This window comes from Aphelocoma coerulescens, chromosome 3 (genome assembly GCF_041296385.1).
Source record: "Aphelocoma coerulescens isolate FSJ_1873_10779 chromosome 3, UR_Acoe_1.0, whole genome shotgun sequence".
Taxonomy (NCBI): domain Eukaryota; kingdom Metazoa; phylum Chordata; class Aves; order Passeriformes; family Corvidae; genus Aphelocoma; species Aphelocoma coerulescens.
The window spans coordinates 16,635,739-16,657,533 of record NC_091016.1 but is presented as its reverse complement, the minus strand read 5'-3'; the positions used below and the strand labels follow the sequence as shown (position 1 = coordinate 16,657,533).

The 21,795-nt window shown below is 44.6% G+C and overlaps 1 protein-coding gene across 1 annotated transcript in view; it reads left to right on the top strand.

The window, feature by feature from the left end:
- The first annotated feature begins 2,823 nt into the window (after positions 1–2,823).
- The window catches only part of ABHD12 (abhydrolase domain containing 12, lysophospholipase), a 38,899-nt gene continuing 19,927 nt past the window's right edge, over positions 2,824–21,795 (top strand). The window contains exon 1 of the mRNA XM_069009210.1: positions 2,824–3,070. Within this exon, the coding sequence (XP_068865311.1) occupies positions 2,913–3,070 (158 nt within the window). The 5' untranslated portion in view covers positions 2,824–2,912. The remainder of the gene's footprint in view (positions 3,071–21,795) is intronic.

Here is a 21,795-nt window from a genome sequence, read left to right as displayed (position 1 = left end):
ATTATGTACCAGCAGCACAGAGGACACTACACTAAAAAAGAAGAGAGATGTGGTGATTCCTGAATCTTAAATATCTGCTATGATGGGAGAGACCAAGCAAGCACCTGTTTATACACCTACGTGGTTAAGGAAGGGAAGCATTTAGAAATGCTGAGAATAGCTTAAGGCCTCCACAAGAAAATACTTGCTTCTTTCTAGCACAGAGAAAAAGCCAGCTGGTATTAAGACTCACACCACAAAGACTGACTTGCAAGTAATTTTCCTTAGTTGTCCCCAGTAGTAAATGCTACTCTGAGGCATCTCAGAGGATTTGTGACCCCTTAGTCTATTCTCCTTGTTTCAAAGCCTGTGAAGCAGCTTGCAATTCCCTCTTCACAGGACTACACTGACACTCCCAAGGAGCCCCATACAGCCTTTGCAGAGCCTGCTTTTGGAGTGACCACCACTCATGATGTTGTCACCACCCAAAGCTCCTGACAGTCCTCAATTGCAGAACTCAGTCTTCCCAATGAGACATAGAAAATGAAACAAAATCAAATGGACAAGAACACACTCATTTGCTGTTCAAAGCAGCAAAAGTACAACCAGTTTTTCCAAAAGCCTGGCTGAAAGTTTTAGCAATTATGATCTGATCTAGAGAAAATTTGTGAAAATCTCAAATGTTAGGAGAACCTTGTAGAAACAAAATAAAATGCATATCAGCTCATTACACAGTACTTTCTGCTAGTTTTCCATAACTGATGGATAGTAGAGGCTGGTGTTTTAACAATTGCTTCCTCCTTTGTGGTCCAGTGCCTTTTCTTTGCTCCTGGGATTGATTAATTTATGTATTTCTCTGGAATCTCAATGTTCCATCATTTTGATGGAACGCCCCCTTTGGTATAGGCTGGCATTCTCCTGAAAAAAAGGCTAGCATGGAATCCTTCCATCAGAGAGCGTTTGTGGAGCAGCAGGGCCCTGCAGGTACAGGATCCCTCGGCAACAATTCAGAACAAATGGATGCAAGACAGCTGAGACCACTTGTCTGAAGAGCCATTTTCCAGAAACTGTTCCACTTTTTCACTTCACAGGAACACAGAAGGTATTCCAATGGGTCAGCCCAGCAGTGGCAGTGGGAGACAGAACAGAACAGAGCACCTGAGCATGGCTGCTCTCTGCAGTGCACTGCTGTCCTGTCTGTAACCCCGAAGGCAGAGACAGAGCAATCACCAGCTAGTGCTGATACGGCAGGGAATGTTTCACTTGCTCTTCATCTGCCACCACTAGTTTCGAGTGACTTCTTGGCAGGGTGAGTAGTGCTAGGACATGTGAATGGCTTTAAACTGACAGAGGGCAGGTTTAGATGTTAGGAAGAAATTCTTTACTGTGAGGGTGGCAAGGCACTGGCACAGGTTGCCCAGTGCAGCTGTGGATGCCCCAAACCTGGAAGTGTTCAAGGCCAGGCTGGATGGGGCTTTGGGTCTAGTGGAAGCTATCCCTGCCCATGGTAGGAGGGTTGGAACTGGTTGATCTTTAAGTTCCTTCCAACCCCAGCTATTCTGTGATTCTATGAGTGCAGGACCCTCATCTTGTCTGCAAAAGTTGGATTTGTTACCTGGTGTGCAACAAGCCAACAATTACACACTCAAGAGTATAGGCATAGATTGTTTATTTAGGAGTTGCACAGGCCTGGGTGCTCTGTGGTATTCCACAAATCAAGCACAGCAGCTATCAAAACTTTTTACTATTTATACATTTTAGCAAACAAAGGAATTAGTGCTCATTGGCTACAAGTTACATAGTTCTCCTATTAATTGTCATTCTATCTTTTATTTGTTTAATTATTCTCTTGCTTCTCATACTAATTAGTATGCACACCCACTCTTTCTCTTCTTTTGGGTCTGTGGCTTTCTTGGGCCAGTGGCCTCTGAGTTGGTAGCCACAGATGTAATTCCCTGATGGAATTACATTTTACTCAGTTGCAGCTGATTTCAGGACAATTGCTAATGTTGGCTTTATTAGTTTCTTCCCTACTTCCTTTGGGAGTTCTACCAGGTGTCTTTGTGGCCCATAAATTCTTTTTCCAAATCTTTGATAACCTCCCCCTAGGTCTGAGATCACTGAAGCACCTCAAGACCTAAGCTTCAACAAGGCAATTAATTTGGGGTTTTTTTAACACATGGAAAATTGCCTTTCTTGCTGACCAGGCTTAAAAGTATACAGAGATCAAACATCAAAGAACTTCCCTTGTTAAGAAAAAATTTTACATATTCCACAGTTTGCAACACCCCAACAGAGCCAGGGAAGCTCTGTAACTTCCTTGCCTTGCCTGTGTGCCTCTTTAGCCATAAGTCAGATGAGGACGTGCTTTCCAGTGTGGTATCATAACCCTTCTGTGCCATCAAACAGCTTCGTCCCTGTCCTGTTCCCACTGCCGATTGTATCAAAAGGCCGGCTCTGACTCTCTCCGCATCCCCGGACCAGCCGTGCCGTTTCCCCAGATCTGTACTGCCGCTCCGCCCCGGTCTCACAGCCCTTCCGAACGCCTGCAGACCAGGTGGGGGGCTCTTTCACGGGCATACACAGCTCCCGCCCTGGGCAGGGCCGTCCCCGCCCGGACCGAGCGGCGCCGGGACCGCGGGGCCCCGCCCCGGCCCACAGCGAAATGGCGGCCGGGCCGCTGCCCGCAGTAGAGATGGCGCCGCGGCCGCTCCGAGGCGCTGGCGGGCGGGCCGGCTCCGGAGGCGGGGATTGGCGGGGGCGGCGGAGGGGCGGGGCGGGGGGCGCGGCCGGAGGCGGGGATTGGTGGGCGCGCCGGCGGGGCGGGGCGCGGGGCGGGGCCGGGCAGGGCCGGGCTGGGCGCGCGGCGAGTGAGCGCGGCCCCGCTCCGCTGCCGCCGTCTCCGCCGCCGCCGCTGCCGCCCCCGCCCCGGCATGAGGAAACGCAACGAGTCGGTCACGGTGGAGCATGAGCGCGCCGCCGCCGCTGCCGCCGCTGTGCCCGGGCCCCTCGACAAGGGCTGCAGCCTGAGGCGAAGCCTGCGCCTGCCTGCCTCCGCCGCTGCCGAGGGCATGAAGCGACCGCTGGGCAGGTGAGCGCCGCCGTCCCTCCGCCGGGCTTTGTTATCCCCGTGCCACCGTCTGCTCGCTCCCGGCGGGGGCACCGGGAGCTGCCGGGGAGCGGAGCGGCAGCGGGGCGGTGTTTTGGGAGCAGAGGAGAAGGGCCGCTGCCGCCCCCCCCCCGGCCGAGGAGCCCGCGGGACGGACAGGTACTCGGGCCCGGGATGTTCCCCACCTCAGCCCTGCTTCCTTGGCTTTCCCTGTGCTCCAGCCGAGCAGCTGCCGGCCCCGCGGTGCCTTCAGTTCTCGGTGCAGAGAACTGGTTAGAGAGCGGGGCGGTAGCGGGACCGGCGGATCCAGCCCTGGCCAGCAAAGGATGGGAGGGTTTGATGTTCGTACCTGGGCGCTGCTGCGTCCAGCCCCCTTTGGTACAGGCAGGCGTTCTCCCGAAAAAAAAAAAATGGTTAGCAAGGAATCCTTCCATCAGAGAGCGTATGTGGAGCAGCAGGGCCCTGCAGGTAGGATGTCTGCCTTTTTGGAAGAAGCTGGTGGCTGTCAAAGTGATCTCTTTTCCATAAATGAGTCAGATTTAGGGGTCAGTAGGAGAAGCTGACATGACTCCCTTGGAAGGAGTTTAGCTGTGGCTTTTTGCCAGCTATGTTAACGTTTTAAACGTTTTGTGCATATTTAAAATGGGGAAATGTTTGTATACCTTTCTAAAAAGACTATAACAATAGAAGGTACTTATCACCTGGACCCTTAATCGTGCAAGATTTTGGGGGAATGCAATACACGATGAAGACTTACCTCCCTGGCCCTCTGCAACTGCTGTGAATCAAGATACAGCCTTTCAGTGTCATCTAAACCGGTTTAGTGGTGGTCTTTGTGTTTTGAAAGTGTGAAGAATATGTAATGATCAAAATAGTTGTGTGGTTTGGGTAGCTGCAACCAAATTGCTGTGCTTCAGCAATACAGCAGCCAATTTTTTTTTTTAAAAAAAGGTGCTTATCAGTGCATTTCTAGTAAATGAGCTGTTGGGGATGTTTCTCTGCTGCATTTTCTGAGATTTTTTCTGTTCTCATAAACCAAATTTACATTTGAAAAGAGCTGTAGGTACTTGTCATGCTCAAAGACAGAGACTTTGAAATGGGATTTCTTTTATTGGGTAATAGCTATTTAATTTTGTGCCCTGGAGGTAGACCTTTGGGATGCTGTCACTGCTCTGTACATGTTATGACAAGCTTTTGGTAATTGAAAATGGCACTGGGTTCATCTCTCAGTTTCCATGACTGTGCAGTGGATCAAACTGTGACAGTGCTCTGCTTTTATAACATTTAAAAATTTGACATGTCTATTCTGTTTGTCCAAGTGGATGTCTTCTAGACCAGTGGCACTCGAATGATGGCTTGCTGTCTTCTTCAGCATTATGAATGGCACTCAAGTAGCTTTTGCTCAAATGGAAATGCTGTGTCGGTGGTGAGCATTGAGCAAGCCCTAAGAGCACTGAGTGCAGTGTGTTGGCTTGGTCTGACAGGCAGGTGCTTTGTGGGTACCAGACACAGCACAGCTGTATTGTAAGGGCCAAGCTAAAAATAGGGAAAGCACATCCTGTCTGCGAAAAATTTTCTTGTATTTATTTCTCCACTTACACATTTGAAAATGGTCGGCAGGCAAGTTTTCCTCGTTTTTCTCCATGTTCAGCCTTGGAAGCCTGTTTCAGAAATTGCTGAAGTCCTACATGGATTCTGGCCCTTCCCCCTCTTTCTGCCCCCCACCTCCCCCCGTCCTTTTTGGATCAGGTACTGTATTCCACACAGCAGTGTTTCTCCAATTCGTGACATTGTAGGAAAACCTTGTTTGAAGCTTGCTTTTCCTTTTCCACATTTTGAGATATCTGTATTTCCGTGATTTTCTCTTTTCCTTTCATGCTGTCCTGTGTTGACTGCCTTTCTTACTGACTTTCAGTGGACCTTCTCTGACTTCCTCACCTTGCGAGCCTTCAGACAGTGGTTTGCAGGCAACGTTTCTCTGTCTGCCAATACCTTCCAGCAGTGTTTTTTATGGGATAACAAACACACTGCTGAACTGTGAATCTGAGTGTGCAGGAAGGGGAGATCCAGGTGGAAGAAGGTATGATGCCCAGAGATAAGGTTCTTGTCCAGGACAATCAGCCTGAGTCGGGTCAGGCAGCCTTTTAGGTCCATGTCCCACCTTTGGTGGACAGCAGGGAGTGTTTTAGGAAGAACACGAGGGTATGTGTGCAGTGACCTCCCTTGGGGAGGCCAACAAGTTGCTGTCAGACCATCTAGGTCCTTGTATTTTAATATTCAAGGTCATGCTATTATTGCAGCATTCCTTATACTGCTGGAAATAAAAGTACTGTTTGATTGTTGTTTTCAGTGGGTTTTTACATCAGTTTTACTCCACAGCTTGCTGAAGCTGTGAGGTGAAAATTCAGCTGTAAGGTTGCTGGGATGGTGGAGGTGGCATAATATCTGAAATTGGAGATTTGTACCACAGCAGACTATTCTTAGCATGAATAGTCCTTGATGAAATAGTTAAAATCAACACTTGAATGCTGTGTTAAAGGGGAATTGGGGCTGTCTGCATTTCATGCTGCTGTTCTTCAGCCTCTGCAGACTTGAGGAAGCAGCATGTATGTTTGGCTTTATCGTGTGGGTTTCCTTCTCTTATTTGTAAACGATACAAGCCACTGGCTAGAAAGGCACACCAATCCCCAGTAGCGTGGAGTGGCTGCGTAGTTCTGCAGCCAAGGGCTGATCATGTGGCATATTCCATGGGTCAGGAGCACGGGGTGGGGGGACTGCAGAGGAAGCTGTGTCTCTAACTGCAGCAGTGACCAGGAGACTGTGGAGCAGCAGCAGAGCTGGTGTGTGCCCTTCTCCAGCACAGCTTTTCCTGCTCACATCCAGCTCCTCAGCAAAGGCTAAATAGCACCTTAAGTGATGTTTATAGAATACAGTGCTGGCTTACCACCGGCAGCAGCTTGCTCTTGCAGCAGTATTTTTGAATTTTACCAGCACTGCGTTTGCCCCTCAGTTTTTGTTCAGTCATACCATCACAATGTGCTCATTCATCCAGGAGCTGAAACTCATTCTAAAGAGGTGGCTGTGCGTTTTGACTGGCAACTACTCTGTTAAAGAAAGTGTGTGCTTGTGCTTCTAAGTGTAATGGAGATGGATATCTGATAAATAAGATTTATGTGGCTTCAGCTAGTGCACAGTGTATTCAGTGTGGCTTTTCTTAAGTGGTTTACAATCAGAAATGAACAAATATAGGTATTTCCATTTTCTTCCATAGAGAGCAGTAAAATCTAATGTGATGGTTACCTAAGCGCTTTACAAGTTGCTCCTTTAGAAGTGTGTGAATGATTTCCTTTTTAAAGGAGCTGTTCTGTCTGTAATTATTACATGCAATAATGCAATAAATAAAGAAGTAATATGCAGTGCTTGCTTTTCCTGGTATGTGTGCTTTGTGTGGATGGTCATTCCTCTAGTATTTCTGTTGTGAGGCATCTTCCAGGTGGCAGTGTTAGAAGTGCTAGATGGATATTAATGTAGCATGGTGTTTTGGGTACTTGCTGTGACTTGTTTTTGTGGTTGGTGGCTGTAATGTTCTGAGGAAATGTGTTTGAGCAGCCATAGATCTGGAAAACCTTCATGTGGGAGTGCAGAGAACAGAGAAAATCAAATGAGCTTAATACTGGCATTGATACCAGAGCAAATTCTCTTATCTCATTTCTGCTGAAGCCTGATCCTGGTGATAAAAGGTCACATGCATGTTACCCTTCACTTCTGCGACCTCATCATTATCTGATGCTCATTTAATCCCAATCAGTATTCAGACTATAGACGTGAAGTGTGAATTTTGCCATTCTCCAATTCTCCTACAAACACTTGTTTGCGACAAATGTTAAAACTTGTTTCTGTTTCTCTCCATGCTGTGGAGCAGTGAAGCGCTTCGGATCCCATGTGTGTGAGCTGCATTCTTTGATACTTTTGTGCTCTGCCTTGCTGGAGAAGCTGCTGTCTCTCAGGCTCCCTTCAGTTGTCTCTGGTACCTTTGCTCCTAGAGACCCCTGGCTGCTGGCACAAGTCCCTGCAAGGGGTGTTTTTGGGACCCTCCCGCTGTCTGTCCAGCCTGTATGTGTCCCACAAGCTGGATATTTTTGGACTGACCCTACAATTTGGTGTAGTTTCAGTATCGCTGTAGCCACCCTTGTTTGTTGTGTGCAGCTTTCTCCGTGCTTTCTCTGGAGAGGCAGAAGGTTGCTTTTACAGTAACGCTTCCTGGGTATTTTATGACAATGCAGGGAGGTGCTGAAGGCAAGAGGCTGCAACAGCCTTCCCCTCTGATGCAGCAGAATTTTCCTGGAACAGTGAGTGTGCTCAGGCATGTCAAATCCGATGTGTGGTGACCCTCGGTGCCGTCCTGCCCCAGCAGCTGAAATGCTTCATGCCTTCCCATGTCTCTTTGGACTTAACCAGTAGTATCTTTCCTCTGATGGAGAACTTGGCCATCTCCATTATCTGCCTCTGTGTCCTCTCAGTGCCCCATCCTTATATCTCTAGATCTAGCTCCCTTTCTCCTGGTGTTACTTTTTTAGAAGCCTTTGCTGAGTCTTTTATGATTATTCCACTCTGTTCCATTGTAGCAGAGATGACAAATACTTGAGTTGTTCCCCTGCAAGTGTTCATCAATATATTTAAGTTTTTTTTTCCTCCAGTGAGTTTTGTGCTATTGTCTCTCTTAATTGCCATCTTCAGGTTAAACCAGTTACTTGTCAGTACTTTGAAAAGAGGAAAGGAGCTGCCTTTGTAGAGACATTTCATCAGTCATGCAGCTTTTTCACCGATTCCACCTTCCTACTGGGTAACTGCCTCTATTTCAGTTGTTCTTGAGCAGAGTTCACAAAGGAAGCTGTGAAATGGTTTCCAGTTGCTTGCCTGTGCTTTCTTTCACGGTAAATACAGGTTTAATCACAATCCCTCCTATGGGTAAAATACGTAGAAGCAGTTTGCTTTGTGTGAGGACTTTTTTTAGTATGTGGGGCTCTCTTTTGTTTTTTGTTGTTGGGTTTTTTGTTGGGTTGGGTTTTTTTGTTGCAGTTCTCTCGAAGAGCATGCCCAGTAATATTTTGCTCAGATACGTCAAAAATGGGGTTGTGTAACTTTTTCCACTTATGTCTGCCTATTAATTTTTTAAAAATTTATTTAAATGGTATCATAGTAGCTCTGCCTCCTGTTTTTTCCTGTGCATTGTCAGCCATTTTGGCAGCTTATGGCTAGGGAAAGCCTCTGAATTGCTCCCAGGCTACCTATTTGGGGCATTAGGTATTCATTCTCTGCATCATCTTCCCAGTTTGTTCATCTTTTCCAGCCATTATAATTCTCTTTCCTTGTGCTCATCTTTTCCCCTCTCTTTCTCAAAGACACAGAAGTCATTCAGCAAAAATAGCAATATTCCCTGCAACATGGGGAATTATTAGTTTTATTATTGTGAGTTGTTTTAATTCTGGATTTTGTGAAGCCATCGTGTTGACATGTGGCAGTTCCTTGCCTCAGTGTGTTACTGTTAAAGCATATCTGTTTTTTGCCATTTTCATCACTGACTTTGGGGTTTTTTTTGGTGTTAAATAGGTGTGGTTTACTCTCTTAAACATCCCTTGAGATTCCCAGCATCATGCTGCAGGTCTGTTTGTGTGATCTAAAATTTCTTTCCTCGGATCCAGTGTACCCATGAGCTTCTCTGGATTTCCTGTAATAGAGCACAGCATTTTTTCTGCTGCATCTGCTCTGTTGCATCTTCTAGTCTCTGAGCAGTTTTCTCAACTTCTCCATATTTCTCATGGAGAACTCTGCTCAACAGAGCATGTTCAGGCTGGAGAGAATTTGCCCTCTGGCTTGGTGTTGGTTACCTTGAACTGATTTCATTGCAGTGCCATATTTCTGACATCATACTTGCCCCTGGGTTCAGTTGCTCTGTTTTGATGGCGTATGTCTGAATTAATAATTACTGTGGTATTGCTAATTGCTACTACTTTATAATACTTTCTACTTGGGAGCTGTAGGAATTGCCTCTGCTTGTTTGAGTTTACCTAAACTTCCCTTGGGTTTGGGTAACTCCTTGGGACCAACAGGGCTTCCTAGTCACCTCTGGAGTGAAGGTGCCTGGGGAGACCAGGGTCTTCTCAGTGTTGTCACGTTCTTTTCTGTTCTTTCTGGCATGTGGTTGCTGAGCCAGAAATCAAGTTCTCTGCAGATGCAGTCACAGGTCACTGCAGTGAGTCTGTAGGTTTTCTCCTGGATGCAATGTAAATGCGTTTCTTTCTGGTGAAAACAACGTAGTGGTGTTTTCATTAAAACCAATGATGGTGACATCATTTCCTCTCCAGAATCCCCTTTCTGCTGTATGTTCGAGAGGCCTGGTGTACCCCAGCAGGACTTCTGCTGTATTTGAAGAGCACTGTCTGCTGAGTCTGGGCTCCTTTGAAAGGAGAGTGGTGCCCGCTTAGGAGGCCGCAGCCAAGTTACTTTATCCTCCTAGGCCTGAAGGGCAGGTCAGATTATTTTGGTAATCATGTCAGGGTGTGAAATTAGCGAATAGGCTTCTACAGCAATTCCCCTATAAAACGTGGGGTTTTGTAAGCTCGGTGGGCAGCTGTCCTGTGTCATGTTGTTGGTGTTACAGTAGTGGCTGGCTTCTGACATCGGGAGTGAATGACTGCAAGCAAGGGAGGTTTACTAAGGACGTAACATGAGAGCACTATGTTAATGTAGCTGTGACTGAATCAGTACCGCAAGAAGATTAAAAGAAAGTGCTTCAGCTGTATTAAAAGGGTAACAGGAGACCTAGGATACTTTAAAGCCATTAGCCTGAGGTGGAGTCTGTGCAATTTAAATTGCAAGAGTTAATTTGAAATTCAATGGAAGAAGATTTAACAGCTAAATATATATAAGTAGATCTGTCCTGTGGAAGGACACTGTAAAATGTGACAGGTTTGTCAAGATTACAGCCTGGTTGATGAAGGTATCAGCAGTAAAATTGTTTCTCCAAAGCACTTGACTTTGTACTGTAGTTTATTTTATTGACATGCCTTGCATTGCTAATGGAGAGCAGGTTATTGCTATTGAAAATTAGCTCAATGGAGGGAGAAACAACTGGGGAGCTATAGTGGGATTGATGCTTGGGTTCAAGGGTGTGTGTAATTTTGTGTATCAACCATCCCAGGGATGAGTTGGTTATCAGTTACTATTGATAAAAGTGACAGGAGGAGAGGGTTGATAATGGTTGATGAATGGGGAAGTCAGCAGTTTGGAGCAGATGGCCAAAGTGAAAAGGTCACCAGGACACAAGTGTAGCTGGCAGGATGGTGGGGGAGAGAGGGTAGGGGTTGTAACTGTGGGATGGGAGTGTGACAGAATGTAAAGCTGTTGTAGGTAAGTCACCTCTGTAAGCTGTCATGTGTCCCTGAATATCCCTTATCCAGACAGTGAGGCTGCCGTCTAGGCTGTGGACTTTTGCCTTGCTGGCACGCACCTCTATCTCTCTGTCTCTCTCTAAGAAGTTGGTGAAACTAGTGCAACACTTGGCTTCAGAAATCTTCCTCTTTCATATTGCAGGCAATTTAAACTTTCAAGCAGAATTTCCTAATTTTAGACTCTATCAGCTGCCTTGGTTATTCACTGAGCTAACAGGAACCGTGACTATTTACTTTCCAAATCAAAGTATTTATTTAACCTAGATTTATTTCAAGATTGTAACTCTTACTGAGAAGTAGAGCAATTGAAAAGATTGTTAGACTAGAAAATTAACTTCTAAAACACAAACACTTGAAAACATTTGAGATAAGTCCCACAGCTGCCCTTGTCCAAAACTATCTGTCCAATTTGTACCCACTTAAAATGGTTGTTAATTCCTCTTGCAAAAGAGATTAGTGTTGAGTAATAAGGGACATAAGGTCATGTGAAGCCTCACCTCTGTTTTTACTAAAGGTGTGCAGAATAAAGGATTTCATGTGGCATAACTGAAGAAATACCCTCTTGGAAGGGTACTCTTCAGCAGCATTGTGCAAGCTCAGAGCAGAGAACAGAAAATGCATTTACCCTGTCCAGAACCTGATTTCCCTTCCCCTGGCAGTAAAGCTTCCCCTGGGGTGACTTTTCTGAGACAGAGGAGCCTACACAAATGAGGATGATGTAAACTGGAAAATTGGAGTCAGGACTTCCAGGTTGCAGCATCCTTGCCTGTGGAGCAAGGTGTTTAAGAATTGAATAGATTTTAAGACTTCTTGGCATCCTCAGGAAGGGAAGCCTGGCACTTTTTTCTCCCTTAAAGCAGTCCTATCTCACTTTTTGTTATGTTTTTATTAGTTTCAGAGCAGCTTTAGGAAGCAGGAATAAAGCTGACAATACAGGTTTTATACTGCTGAATGTGAAAACTGTGAATTGCACAGAATCATTGGAAATAGTCCATTCTCTTGTTCTTGCAAGTCCAGCAGAAATGCAATGACTGACCTTTGCTTTCACTTTCCAATAGCTTTGTGCTGTCTCTTGTAAAGCATTATTTTCCCCTTTTGAGTACCAGAGGAGGGACCATATTTGATTTTAAACTTTGGCAGGCAGATGTAGAAGTGCTGCTTAGCTCAGTTGGTCAGAGCATGGTGCTAATGACCAACCAAAGTTGTGGGTTCAATCCCTGTATGGGCCATTTGCTCCAGAGTTGGACTCAATGATCCTTGTGGGTCCCTTCCAACTCAGGATATTCTGTGAGTTGGTTTTTTTTCCCTGCAGTTAAGTAAAACTCCAACACCTGCTTTTCACCTTGGAGTTTGTGTTTTCTGGGTCGGCTCTTCAAGGTTTTGTAGTATTAGCAATGGCTTTGGTTTTAATTGTCAATTTTTTTAAGCCTTTGTCATTTTGGAGTTCTTTCCTCCACAAGATGATAACTAGAGCTGGAATCCCTGAATAAAGCACAGATGAACACAGAAACAGATTAATCTGCCTGGCTATATGCAGAAAAACCCCCTGTTCAAAGTATGTCAGGGCCAACAACAGTTCTGTATGTGCTCATACATCTGTTCTTTAACTATGGCTGTTGTTTTATGGCCATGCACTGTTTGTTAAGCCTCCCTTTTTAAACGGGTCACAATTACAGAGGACACTGTGACTGCCAGCTGAATGTAACTGTGCTGGGCTGACAGTCAGCATATGTAATGCTTTGGCATTGTTTAATGTTCTTGTTTGCTTGTATGCTTCCAACGGGGAACAGTTGGTCTATTGTAATCAAAATGTATTGCTAACGATGTGTTCTGAATCTAAAAGGTGGCAGTATCACTGCTAACACAAAAACATTCTTTTTCTTCAGGCTTCTGAGAAGGAATGGCTTCTGATCTCTGCCAGCAAAAGTAGAGCTTTTTCAGCTGGGAAGTATAAGATGACCATTTTCATGTATTTGGAAGGAAAAATGTCCACAATACACAAATGAATCTTTTGCCCAGGTGATTTAGATGGAAGCCAGAGCCACAGAGGCTGCTGCTGGTGGTAATTCTCAAGGCTGTGTGGCTGTCTCACAAGAGCTGCTATGTGAAAAGATGATTTCATGCTTACAAAGTTGTGCCGCTTGGAAATACAGATCTGTTCCCTCACATGTATCCACGAGAACAAAGAGTGAATCTGGTTTCTTGTTCTTGCTGCAAGGTAAACACACGCATGCAAGTCTGTCAGGTTTACAGCACGTTAACAAGTGGTAACTGGTGGTGGGGGATTTGGCTTGGCTGTACTGTGTGCTGCCTCAATTATGGTATGCATTCAACAGGCAAGTGGCTTTAAATGCAGGTTAGGAGCTGTGGTGGAGTATTACGTGTCTGAATTAGTTCTGCTCTTGAACCTTTGCTTGTGCATCTTCATACTCCTCCCCATGAAGGTGAGTGTGGTTGGGAGAAATGAGCTTTACTGCTTCAATGAAAACCAGACTCGGCTGGTCTCAAGCTTCTGTTTTTCACTTCCAGTGCTGTTTCAGTCTTTTGGTGTTTATGTTCTGGTTTTTTGTCTTTCATTAGCAGATAGCTAATTTGTTCCCCGGCTCATGGAGCAGTGAGAGGGCTGTGCCTTTAATATAAACCAGCTGTCAGCTGTGAAATGAGTGGAAAACTTAAGAATTCGGTAAACACTGTGGAGAGAATGTACTTGCCACCGCAGTTGTATCTCAATGCCAAGCTCGACTAAAATCTAACGTGGGTGACTTCAGATTTGATTAGTGTCAGCAGCATTGCTGGGGAGCTCTGGAGAAAGTACGTTCTTAGAATTTAAACAAGGGTTTGTCCTGGAAAGGTTTTAGCACAAACTATGCCGGTGTTGCAGAAGATGCATTCAGGAAAAGTCAACACCCTTAAAACCCTAATCCTCAAGCCTGCTCTTCTGTCCCAAAAGTCAATTGTTCAGTTGCCGAGGGTTTAATTATTCATTGTTTGCTACATACTTAAAAAGACAGTAGCATCTGCCCTTTCCTTTTTAAAATGTAGCTTTCAGGTTAATCTTGCCACGCACGAGTCACACTAATTTTAATACCAGTGTACCCGAACATTGAGAAGTAACATAGTTGCTGCTTAGGCCGTGCTGTTAGCATACATTTTAAATAAATTGGTGCTGTATTGGCAAGTGTTCAGCCCATTCTTGTCTCCTGGTCTGTGAAACATGTAGGTTTCATGCAATTGGAATGTAAGTTATCAAGACTGATGTTCCAAGCTCCTGCCCTTCAAAGGAGGTGCCAATGCACAGTGATTTAATCAGACAAGCTGTGTTACTACTGTGTTTTAGGGTGGTCAGCTTAGACAGTGGTTGTGAAGAGGAGAGCCCAAGCCATGGCACTGGGAAGGGATGGGGTCCTGAAGGGGGAAAAGTTAGATGTCCCACGTCCCTGTCCTGTGGGGTGTGTAAGTGCTGGTGTGAGCCTTCCCCTCCCTTGCTTCATTTGCTCTGCTTTTTGCAAACGTGTTCCATGGACAAAGGCCCATGCATTACCTGCAAGCTGCTCTGTTATTTCTGCTCATTAATGCTGTACACTGACTTGCCTTTCCCTCCCTTCACGGGCTTGTTTTTGTTTTTTCCTGCAGCGCTCTGAGTCCTGGCATAACCTTTGTTGGCATTTAGTGCTATTGACCGACTGATCAGCAGTGCTCTCCTCTTACCCCGAATGCTGATGTCACATTTCCCCCACTTGATGCGCCAGGATCTTGATTCTTGCAGGTCCTACCCATGATCTTTCCCTCTTCTCCAAGCTGGAACGTGGTTACAAAGGTCTCAGTACTTGGAGCTTGATGGCCCCTTCTGAAAAACTCGATTAATTGAGATGCTCTCCTTTACTTTGCAGTTATATCTCTTGGAGAGACAGAGCTGAATTCTTGCAAATGACTGTCTAGATGGCTTCCTTCTTGCTGTTTATTGTTTTAAGTTAATGCTTAATCTTGATATTAATCAGAAGTAGGCACAGAAGCAGTCTGCAAGAGTCTGAGCTGTAAGAGGGGAACGAGGTAGTGAAGTGGTAGACTATGGGGGAATTTGGGAGCTTAAAGTTTCAAACCTCGCCTGCATTCTGAGAGTTGGAACAACACTGCCTGAAGCTCTTACCCCAGCCAAAAGGAGATGCTTTGTGGGAATAGATAGTTTGCAATAAAGGCAGGGAAAGGAATGTGTCTAAGGCAGTGGTTGTACAATCTCTGTAAGCTGATGCCATGGCCGAAAGAAAAGGTCCTGGAGGCTCCTCCTTTGCACAGGTGTTTCTACCACAGCTACTAAACCATCTCCACAAGCGTACCTGTTTCAAAAGCTAATTTTATGTGTATTTGCATGTATCTGTTACAATGTAGATACAGGGTCGGGTCTTTTCTATGATGAATTTCTTTTTGTGGTCACACTAACCGGGTGCCAGCTTCAGGCTGCATAGGTCTGGAAGTGAAAGGAAGGTGGGATAATCTGCATAGTTTACTCATAGAGAGCTTGTCAAATGAACTGAGGTAAATACTCTGACTGCAAGTGATGGGTGGGGGGGGGATTTTTAAAGATTATAGAAGTCCAGAAGGCCTAACTGAAAGCAGCATCAGTAGGGATTTGATGGATGTTAGATGGGGCATTTGTAATGGGAAATAAGGAGTGAGGTGCTAAAAGTGCTGGTTGGCATATAGACAAAATATTGTGGTTCTGTTTGCTGATATGCAGCGCTTCTCTGGAGCTGTGTAGGAAGCTGTCATGGTCTGTCTGTGATACTGGTATGAACAGAGAAATTAGTTAGTGCTTATGGTAGCTTTCTGCTGTGCTTTAGACATACAACATCCTAATTGGAAAAGAAAAAGTATTTTTTCTATAATAGTAGCAAAGAAGAATTAATTTCACTAGCCAGTGGTGTTTTTTATTGTTAGAACTGTTTGTTAGCATTTGGCAGGCAATTCAAAGTTTTGTGGGTGTATTGACATCTTGTAATTTCTGGATTTTGAGCTTTTTCCTCTGTTGGGACACCTTCAATTTCTTTCCATCACTGATGGTGGTGTTTAAAAAATAAGCTGTCACAATATTCTGAGAAATCCAAAGGTAGAGCTTGCATGTTTGAAAAGATTATCAAAAAACTCGGGTTGCTTTTCTTTTGTCTTTTAGGGTTTTTTTTAGTGAAAACCCAGAGGCTTTTAATCTGCTGCCTTTCCCCCACCTTATTAAGCCAATTACTCCTGTTAATTTGTCTTTTAATTAAAAGAGAAATATCAGTACATCCCAAATTTTTGCTTTTGGATACAGTCAAACTAAGTAGGCTGGTGGGCACTGTGGAGTGCTGTAGCTTTTCCTGGGCTGGATCTCTGCCGAGGGAGGCTTGGACACCTTGCTTCATCCTAGTTTTTTAAGGCCAATATTTAAGAAGGTTTGCTTAGTGCTTTATTCACCTCTCTCTCCCACTTTTCCATCAATGCAAATAGGAACATTTAGTAGCTTTAGCCAGTTTTTGAGATTTGGGTAGTTTTTTCTGTCTCTGCCTAGGGGGGCAAATTGTTATAAAGCTTTTGATGTATTCTGGTAACCGTCTCTTTTTTTCCTGTGATAAATCACTGTTCAGTGAGAAGGCAGCTAGTCTGGTTTGTTGCATGAACCTGGCAAACTTTAGCCCATTCAGCTCAGCTCTGGGTCAGCAGAGGGAGTTCCTGAAGTGTGGGCTGTTGCAGTTTGCCAAGTGTTTGTGGGAGGAATTTAGCAGACAGCTGTTTAAGGTAGTGTGTCTTTTCTAGGATGAGGAGAAGGGACTGGGTGACTTCTTGGGATCTCCTGTAGCCTCCTTCCTGTTCATGTATCCATGACATGACTAAAACATCCCTGATTTCAAATGCTTATTTTAAGTCAAGTGATGAACATTTTGGATGCTATAGTGATGAGAGCTGTAGGATCAGGTATAAATTTGCCTGTTGCATCTTCTGTGCCTTTGATGGCATAGAATACTATTATACCTTGTATTAATTGACTGATACTTCCAGATAATGGATCTAACAACTCTTAATGCTTGGGTTTATATGCAGAAGGACTTGTACTTGAATTACAGAAGCTGTCAAAGAACAGGTAAGTTACCCAGACTTCCCTGCCTCATCCCAATGGCTGAAAGATCAGATTGTCTGTTGAAACATCAAAAAGCAAATAATGTCTTTCACAGACATGGCATGTGTCAGTAACAATTTATTCCACTGCTGGATGCCTGAAAAATCGTGAAGTCCTTTATCCTTATAAAAATGTGTTCTGCATGGCTCTGTGCAATAGAGTACCTTCATTATTTTGAATAAGTGATACTTGTGTTTTAGCCCCAGCTGTTGATCCAGCACCATGCAGCTGCTTGGAATAATCACATTTTAAGACTAGTAGTTGTTTTCTTAAGTAATCCAGCGATTATTTAGGAAAACAAGCACCATCACTTTAAATATCCCTCCTTTCCTACTTCTTTCCCCAGCTGTGTATGTTGTTGATCCATGATGCCATATGGTCTGGAATATCCCTTTGGTCAGTTGGGGTCAGCTGTTCCAGCTGTGTCCCCTCCCATCTTCTTGTGCACCCCCAGCCTCTTTTCTGGGGGGGTAATGCTATACTGCAGTTTAGTTTTTGAAAGGGAGATTTCTTCAGAAAGGGAATATTTCTTCAGAAAGAGCAAAGGTTCAAGATTTCAAGGAACTTTTTGTAAGAGATGGCGAAGGAATCTAGTGGAGCTACTTTTCTTATTTTCTAGGTCTTTCCAAGAGCAAAAGTTTTCAGAATTAGTTGAAGCTAAAATTCTCTGAGAAGGCAGATTACCATGTAGTTTTTGTACATGATATTTTTAGCTGTTTTATGAAACAATTTGGGGGAGGGGGGTAAGAGCAATGCCTTTACATTTGTGTCTTGTTTCCAGGATTGGGGTTTGACTTCTTGTTTTAGATGTTTGCTTAATCCCTAGAATAGCAAGATGTGTTCGGGGGATTTGATTTTTCTCTCTGTGTTGTTTTGCAGTGAACTCATCCTGTTAAAGGGATCTTAGTGCCAAAGGGAGGGATCAGTCACTCAGATGCTAAGAGTTCTGGCAGATACTACTGTTCCCACAGTATGGATTCAGGGAAGATCTGTTTTCAGGATTGGGTGAATTTTCTTTAATTCAACCTCCCTTTTCTCTATACAGTACCTCCAGTGAAGCAGAATGAAGAGTTGGCTGCAGATTTCATTGAGAATTTTGTACAGCAGTGCCTGAAATAACCCAGAATGAGTCGTGTAGTTGCCTGTTTGCCCATGCAGGTTTGTTCACTGTGCACAGAAACCAGGAGGGTGCAAACCCCTGGACATGGAGCATCTTTTCAGTTTGCATTGAGCTGCACATAAAGCAGGTTTTGCAGCAAACCTGTAGAGTAAAGAATGTATATTAATCTTGTCGTGGAAAATTACGATGTTGAGTGCTGCTGCTCAAGCTGTCCAAAAGCTGCTGGTACCAAATCCAGATGGAGAGGAGAGACACTGCCTGTGAACTCAAATTCAGGAGCTGAGAGGCTGTCTCTGTGCATTCACACAGCTGGAAGGCTGATAGGTTTCTTCCTTTTTAATTTTTTTTGACAAGGAACAAGTGAAGTAAAAGCTTAATTGGATTGGGTGGCTCAGGTAGTGGAGAAAAAAGAGATTGGATGATCCTTCAGGACCTGCAGGGAGGGGAAGCCCTGTGCAACACCACATTCCAGGCTTTCTGCAGAAAAAATGAGTGCTCTTGAAGATCCTGCCTGGGCTAGAAACCATCTCTTGTTCAAAATAGCAAGGAAAGCTGGAAGGCTTACCAGGGACCTGATGTGTGGGCTGTCCTGCCCCTTGCATGGCTGCTGTATCGTTTCTTTGTGCCCCCATGTGCCTTGGGACTCTCTTGCAGTTTCCAAGTTGTAGAATAGGTTGTTTTGGGTACAACTCTTGTTTACCCCCAAAAATTGCCCAAATGCTTTAAATTTCCTTTGGCCCTTAGATTTTTTTAATCTTTTGCCCATGTCTTTACTTCCTCATTGTTATGCTCTTGATTCCTGTCTGAGGGGACAAATGTACTGACTTTTTTTTTTAAATATGTCTTCTGTTAGGAAACTGGGAGGATGTGTTCTTGTTATGCCATATATTTTATTTTTTCCTCTACCACCCTTAAAGTCACTTTTGTCACCTGGTGATCAGGAGATACCTTGCGTGATCGAGGTCTTGGCTTTCCACATCCTGTGCTCTGAATTCCTGCTGGGAGAGCACTGCTGGTTTGCAGTTTGAAGAGCTGAGGACACAAGGGACACCAGAGTTGACAGCATTCACTGAACAAACAGAGCCTCATATTCTGGTGTCTGTAGGCATTTTGTTTCAGTGTTGGCCCAGGCGGATCACAAAGGCCACGTGGGCTGTGGGTGCATTTGTCTATAGATCCTTTTGGGACTGCAAGCACAGCCTGTGTGTGTTTCTGATAAAAGTTGTCCTTGCTCTGCTGCAGCTCTGATATGGGACCTGTCGTAGTCTCTTGTTTCACCCTTGGCCTGCCCTTTCACCCTGGTAGCACAGCCGATCAGGGGATGCTAATGAAAACACTCCCGGTGTATAAATAATTCAGATAATCTGCAGGGGAAATTGTTCTAATCTGAGTCTGGATGCAGAACATGCCACAGGATTGTGGTGGTTGGACACTGTCCACGAAACCTCCCAAATTTGCTGGAGAGGAGGGGGCAGCACTCAGGAGAAGCTGTCATGAGAGGACCCCCAGCTTCTCTCCAGCCAGATACTCACACTGTGCCCAAATGCAAAATGTGCTTGTTCTGAGTGAAGGTAGGAGTTTCACCCAGTTGTAAGTTACCAGGAAAACCTTCTGTTTCTGATGTCAGCCTTGCAGGAAAGACTTCCTTCTGTCAGACTTAAGGGTGTCTGGAGAGGGAATGTACTTTTTCATGTTCACTTCGGGAAACTGCACGAAGCAAAAACTACTTCAGATTTGGCCTGTGTTTGGACAGAACCCAGATGCTGGGCAAAAGCCTTTGGTAAATGAAGGGAGGAAAATGTGATGTCGGGGATTTTGTTGTATTTTGGGCTGACTTGGGGTTGGGTGTTTTGTGTTGTGTGAGATGTTTTGTTGTTTTGGGGTTTTTTTAGACATTGATTTCCTGGAACAATAAAAGCAATTTCTGATATTCTTAAATATCTTCAGTTTGCCGCTGCTTATTTTCTACATCACTTGTATTTTCCAACTAAGACCTATTGAATTTTCTGGTGAAAAGGTGGTGACAAGTATGTTGCTTTTGCCTGAGCACACCAAAATTTCCTTTTGCAGGGCATACATTTCCTGAAATAGCTTTTCTACCGAGCAAGAGGAGTTTAATTTAGCTAAATTGCTCACTGAAGATTTACCTGGTAATTTCATAATGCCTGCACTTCAGCACATATACTCGATTTTATCAGGAGAAAAGCTGTCTGGTGGATAAAAGCTTTGCCCTGGTTACATTGTAAGTAGACATCTCCCTGGAGATGAGGTGTAAATGTCGTGTTGCTGATTAGCATCTGACATGGGGCATGGGAGCAAGGAAAGGGATGCCTCAGTTCAGTCTCCAAAAAGGAGAAACTGGAATCATTCCTGAGCTCCGACAGCGTTTGGACAATGTCCTCCTCAGTGTTTTTCTGTTCCCGGTTCCAGCTTGTGGCTGGGCCATGAGAAGTGCTTTGCCACCCAGATCTCTGAAGAGCCCAGGTTTTCATGTGCTCTGGTTGTGCCTGTAGGAGTTTAGACCTGGCTCTGTTGCCTTCCTAAGCGAGTGGGGGTTTTATTCTGTAGAAGTGAAATCCTGGCATATGCAAAATTCTTCTGGGAGAGTTCTTTTTGGCTGCAGCAGGATCTAGGCCCCAGGCAGGAAAACTTGCTGGAAAGCCCTATCCTTCCTGGCTGCTCACCTGTACTGTGGTTTTTACTGGGAAGGTGGTGATGACAGTGTCTTGATTTAAGGCATGGATGCTCCAAAGTGAGTTACCTCCCCTTTTAGCTTTAACCACTCCCTTTTGCCAATAAGGAGAGATGAATGTGAGTAGATCGAAGTGAACAAACAACTAGACAAAATGTTTTGACAAAAAGACACACTTTTCTCATTGAAGAGAGCTAAGTTGTAGTCCAATTGCTCAGCAGTTAAATGTCAGCTACCCTTTAGTGATCTCCCTTTGTCTTCCACAAATCCATTGCAGCTAAGAAAATAGGTGGTAGGTGCTGATGTTGGGGTGGCTGTGGAAAGCTGGCTTTAAGCTGAGAGTAGGGAGCAATGATCAGCTGTGATTAGCCCAAACAAAATGTTGTGTGGGGTTTTTTCCCAAAGTTGTGGGCAGAGGTGGGTCAGTCTGAGGCTTTGGTACTCACTAATGTTCTTCTAAAGCCCCTGTTTTGTACCATTTCCTCTGCTGCTGTTTCTGCTTTTCTCACTGTAGGAAACTGGGCTTGAGGTGTGGAAATGTCACTGGAAGCCTTGATGGAGTTCTTTACCTCTTCATTGTCAAATTTGCTGTGGGAAGTATAAAAATCTGTTGAACCTTTCAACGTGGGCTTGTTGCAGCCACAGCTGGGTGACAGTGTCTTAGGAATGTATTTTTTTTCCCCCTCTTGGAAAATGACAGTTGCTTTAGCTTGTGAAGAAAAGGGCTTTAATTTTGATAGTACATGTTTCTGAAGTGCAGAATGTGATTCCAGGGTGAGAGGAGGCAGACAGGCACTTGTAGGCAGGTAGTAGTGTGGTGAAGGCAGGTTTTGGCCTAATAAGAGCATAGCCTATTCCCTGTGAGCACCTTAATCATGCCAAAAACTTAGCTGAGTGGGGGAGATTGGAATGTCTCCTTTTTTGCTGTGCTGGAAAACTGTTCCTGAGAGTCTTGGCTTTTGGGCTACAAAAGCTATTGAGATTTTGAAAATTTTGGTGCATGGTTAAACTCTTTCCATCCCAGTTCTGTCTGTACACTCATATTTCTTGTACAAATACATAAAAAAGAGGTCTTTAGGCTCTCTATTTGACAATTTCAACTATCTGACAGTGGCTAAACCCTCTTAGCACTAGTCTAGAGCAAGCTCAGTGTTGTCAGCTCCAAGAATTGCCAAATGGGAGATTAATAATTTCATGCCTTTTGGAAAAATTGTTCTCTGCTTTCAGCTGCCTGCAGTTCCCAATACTGAGAACTGTTTGCTCACTGGCATGGAACATGATTCTTGCTCAAGACTG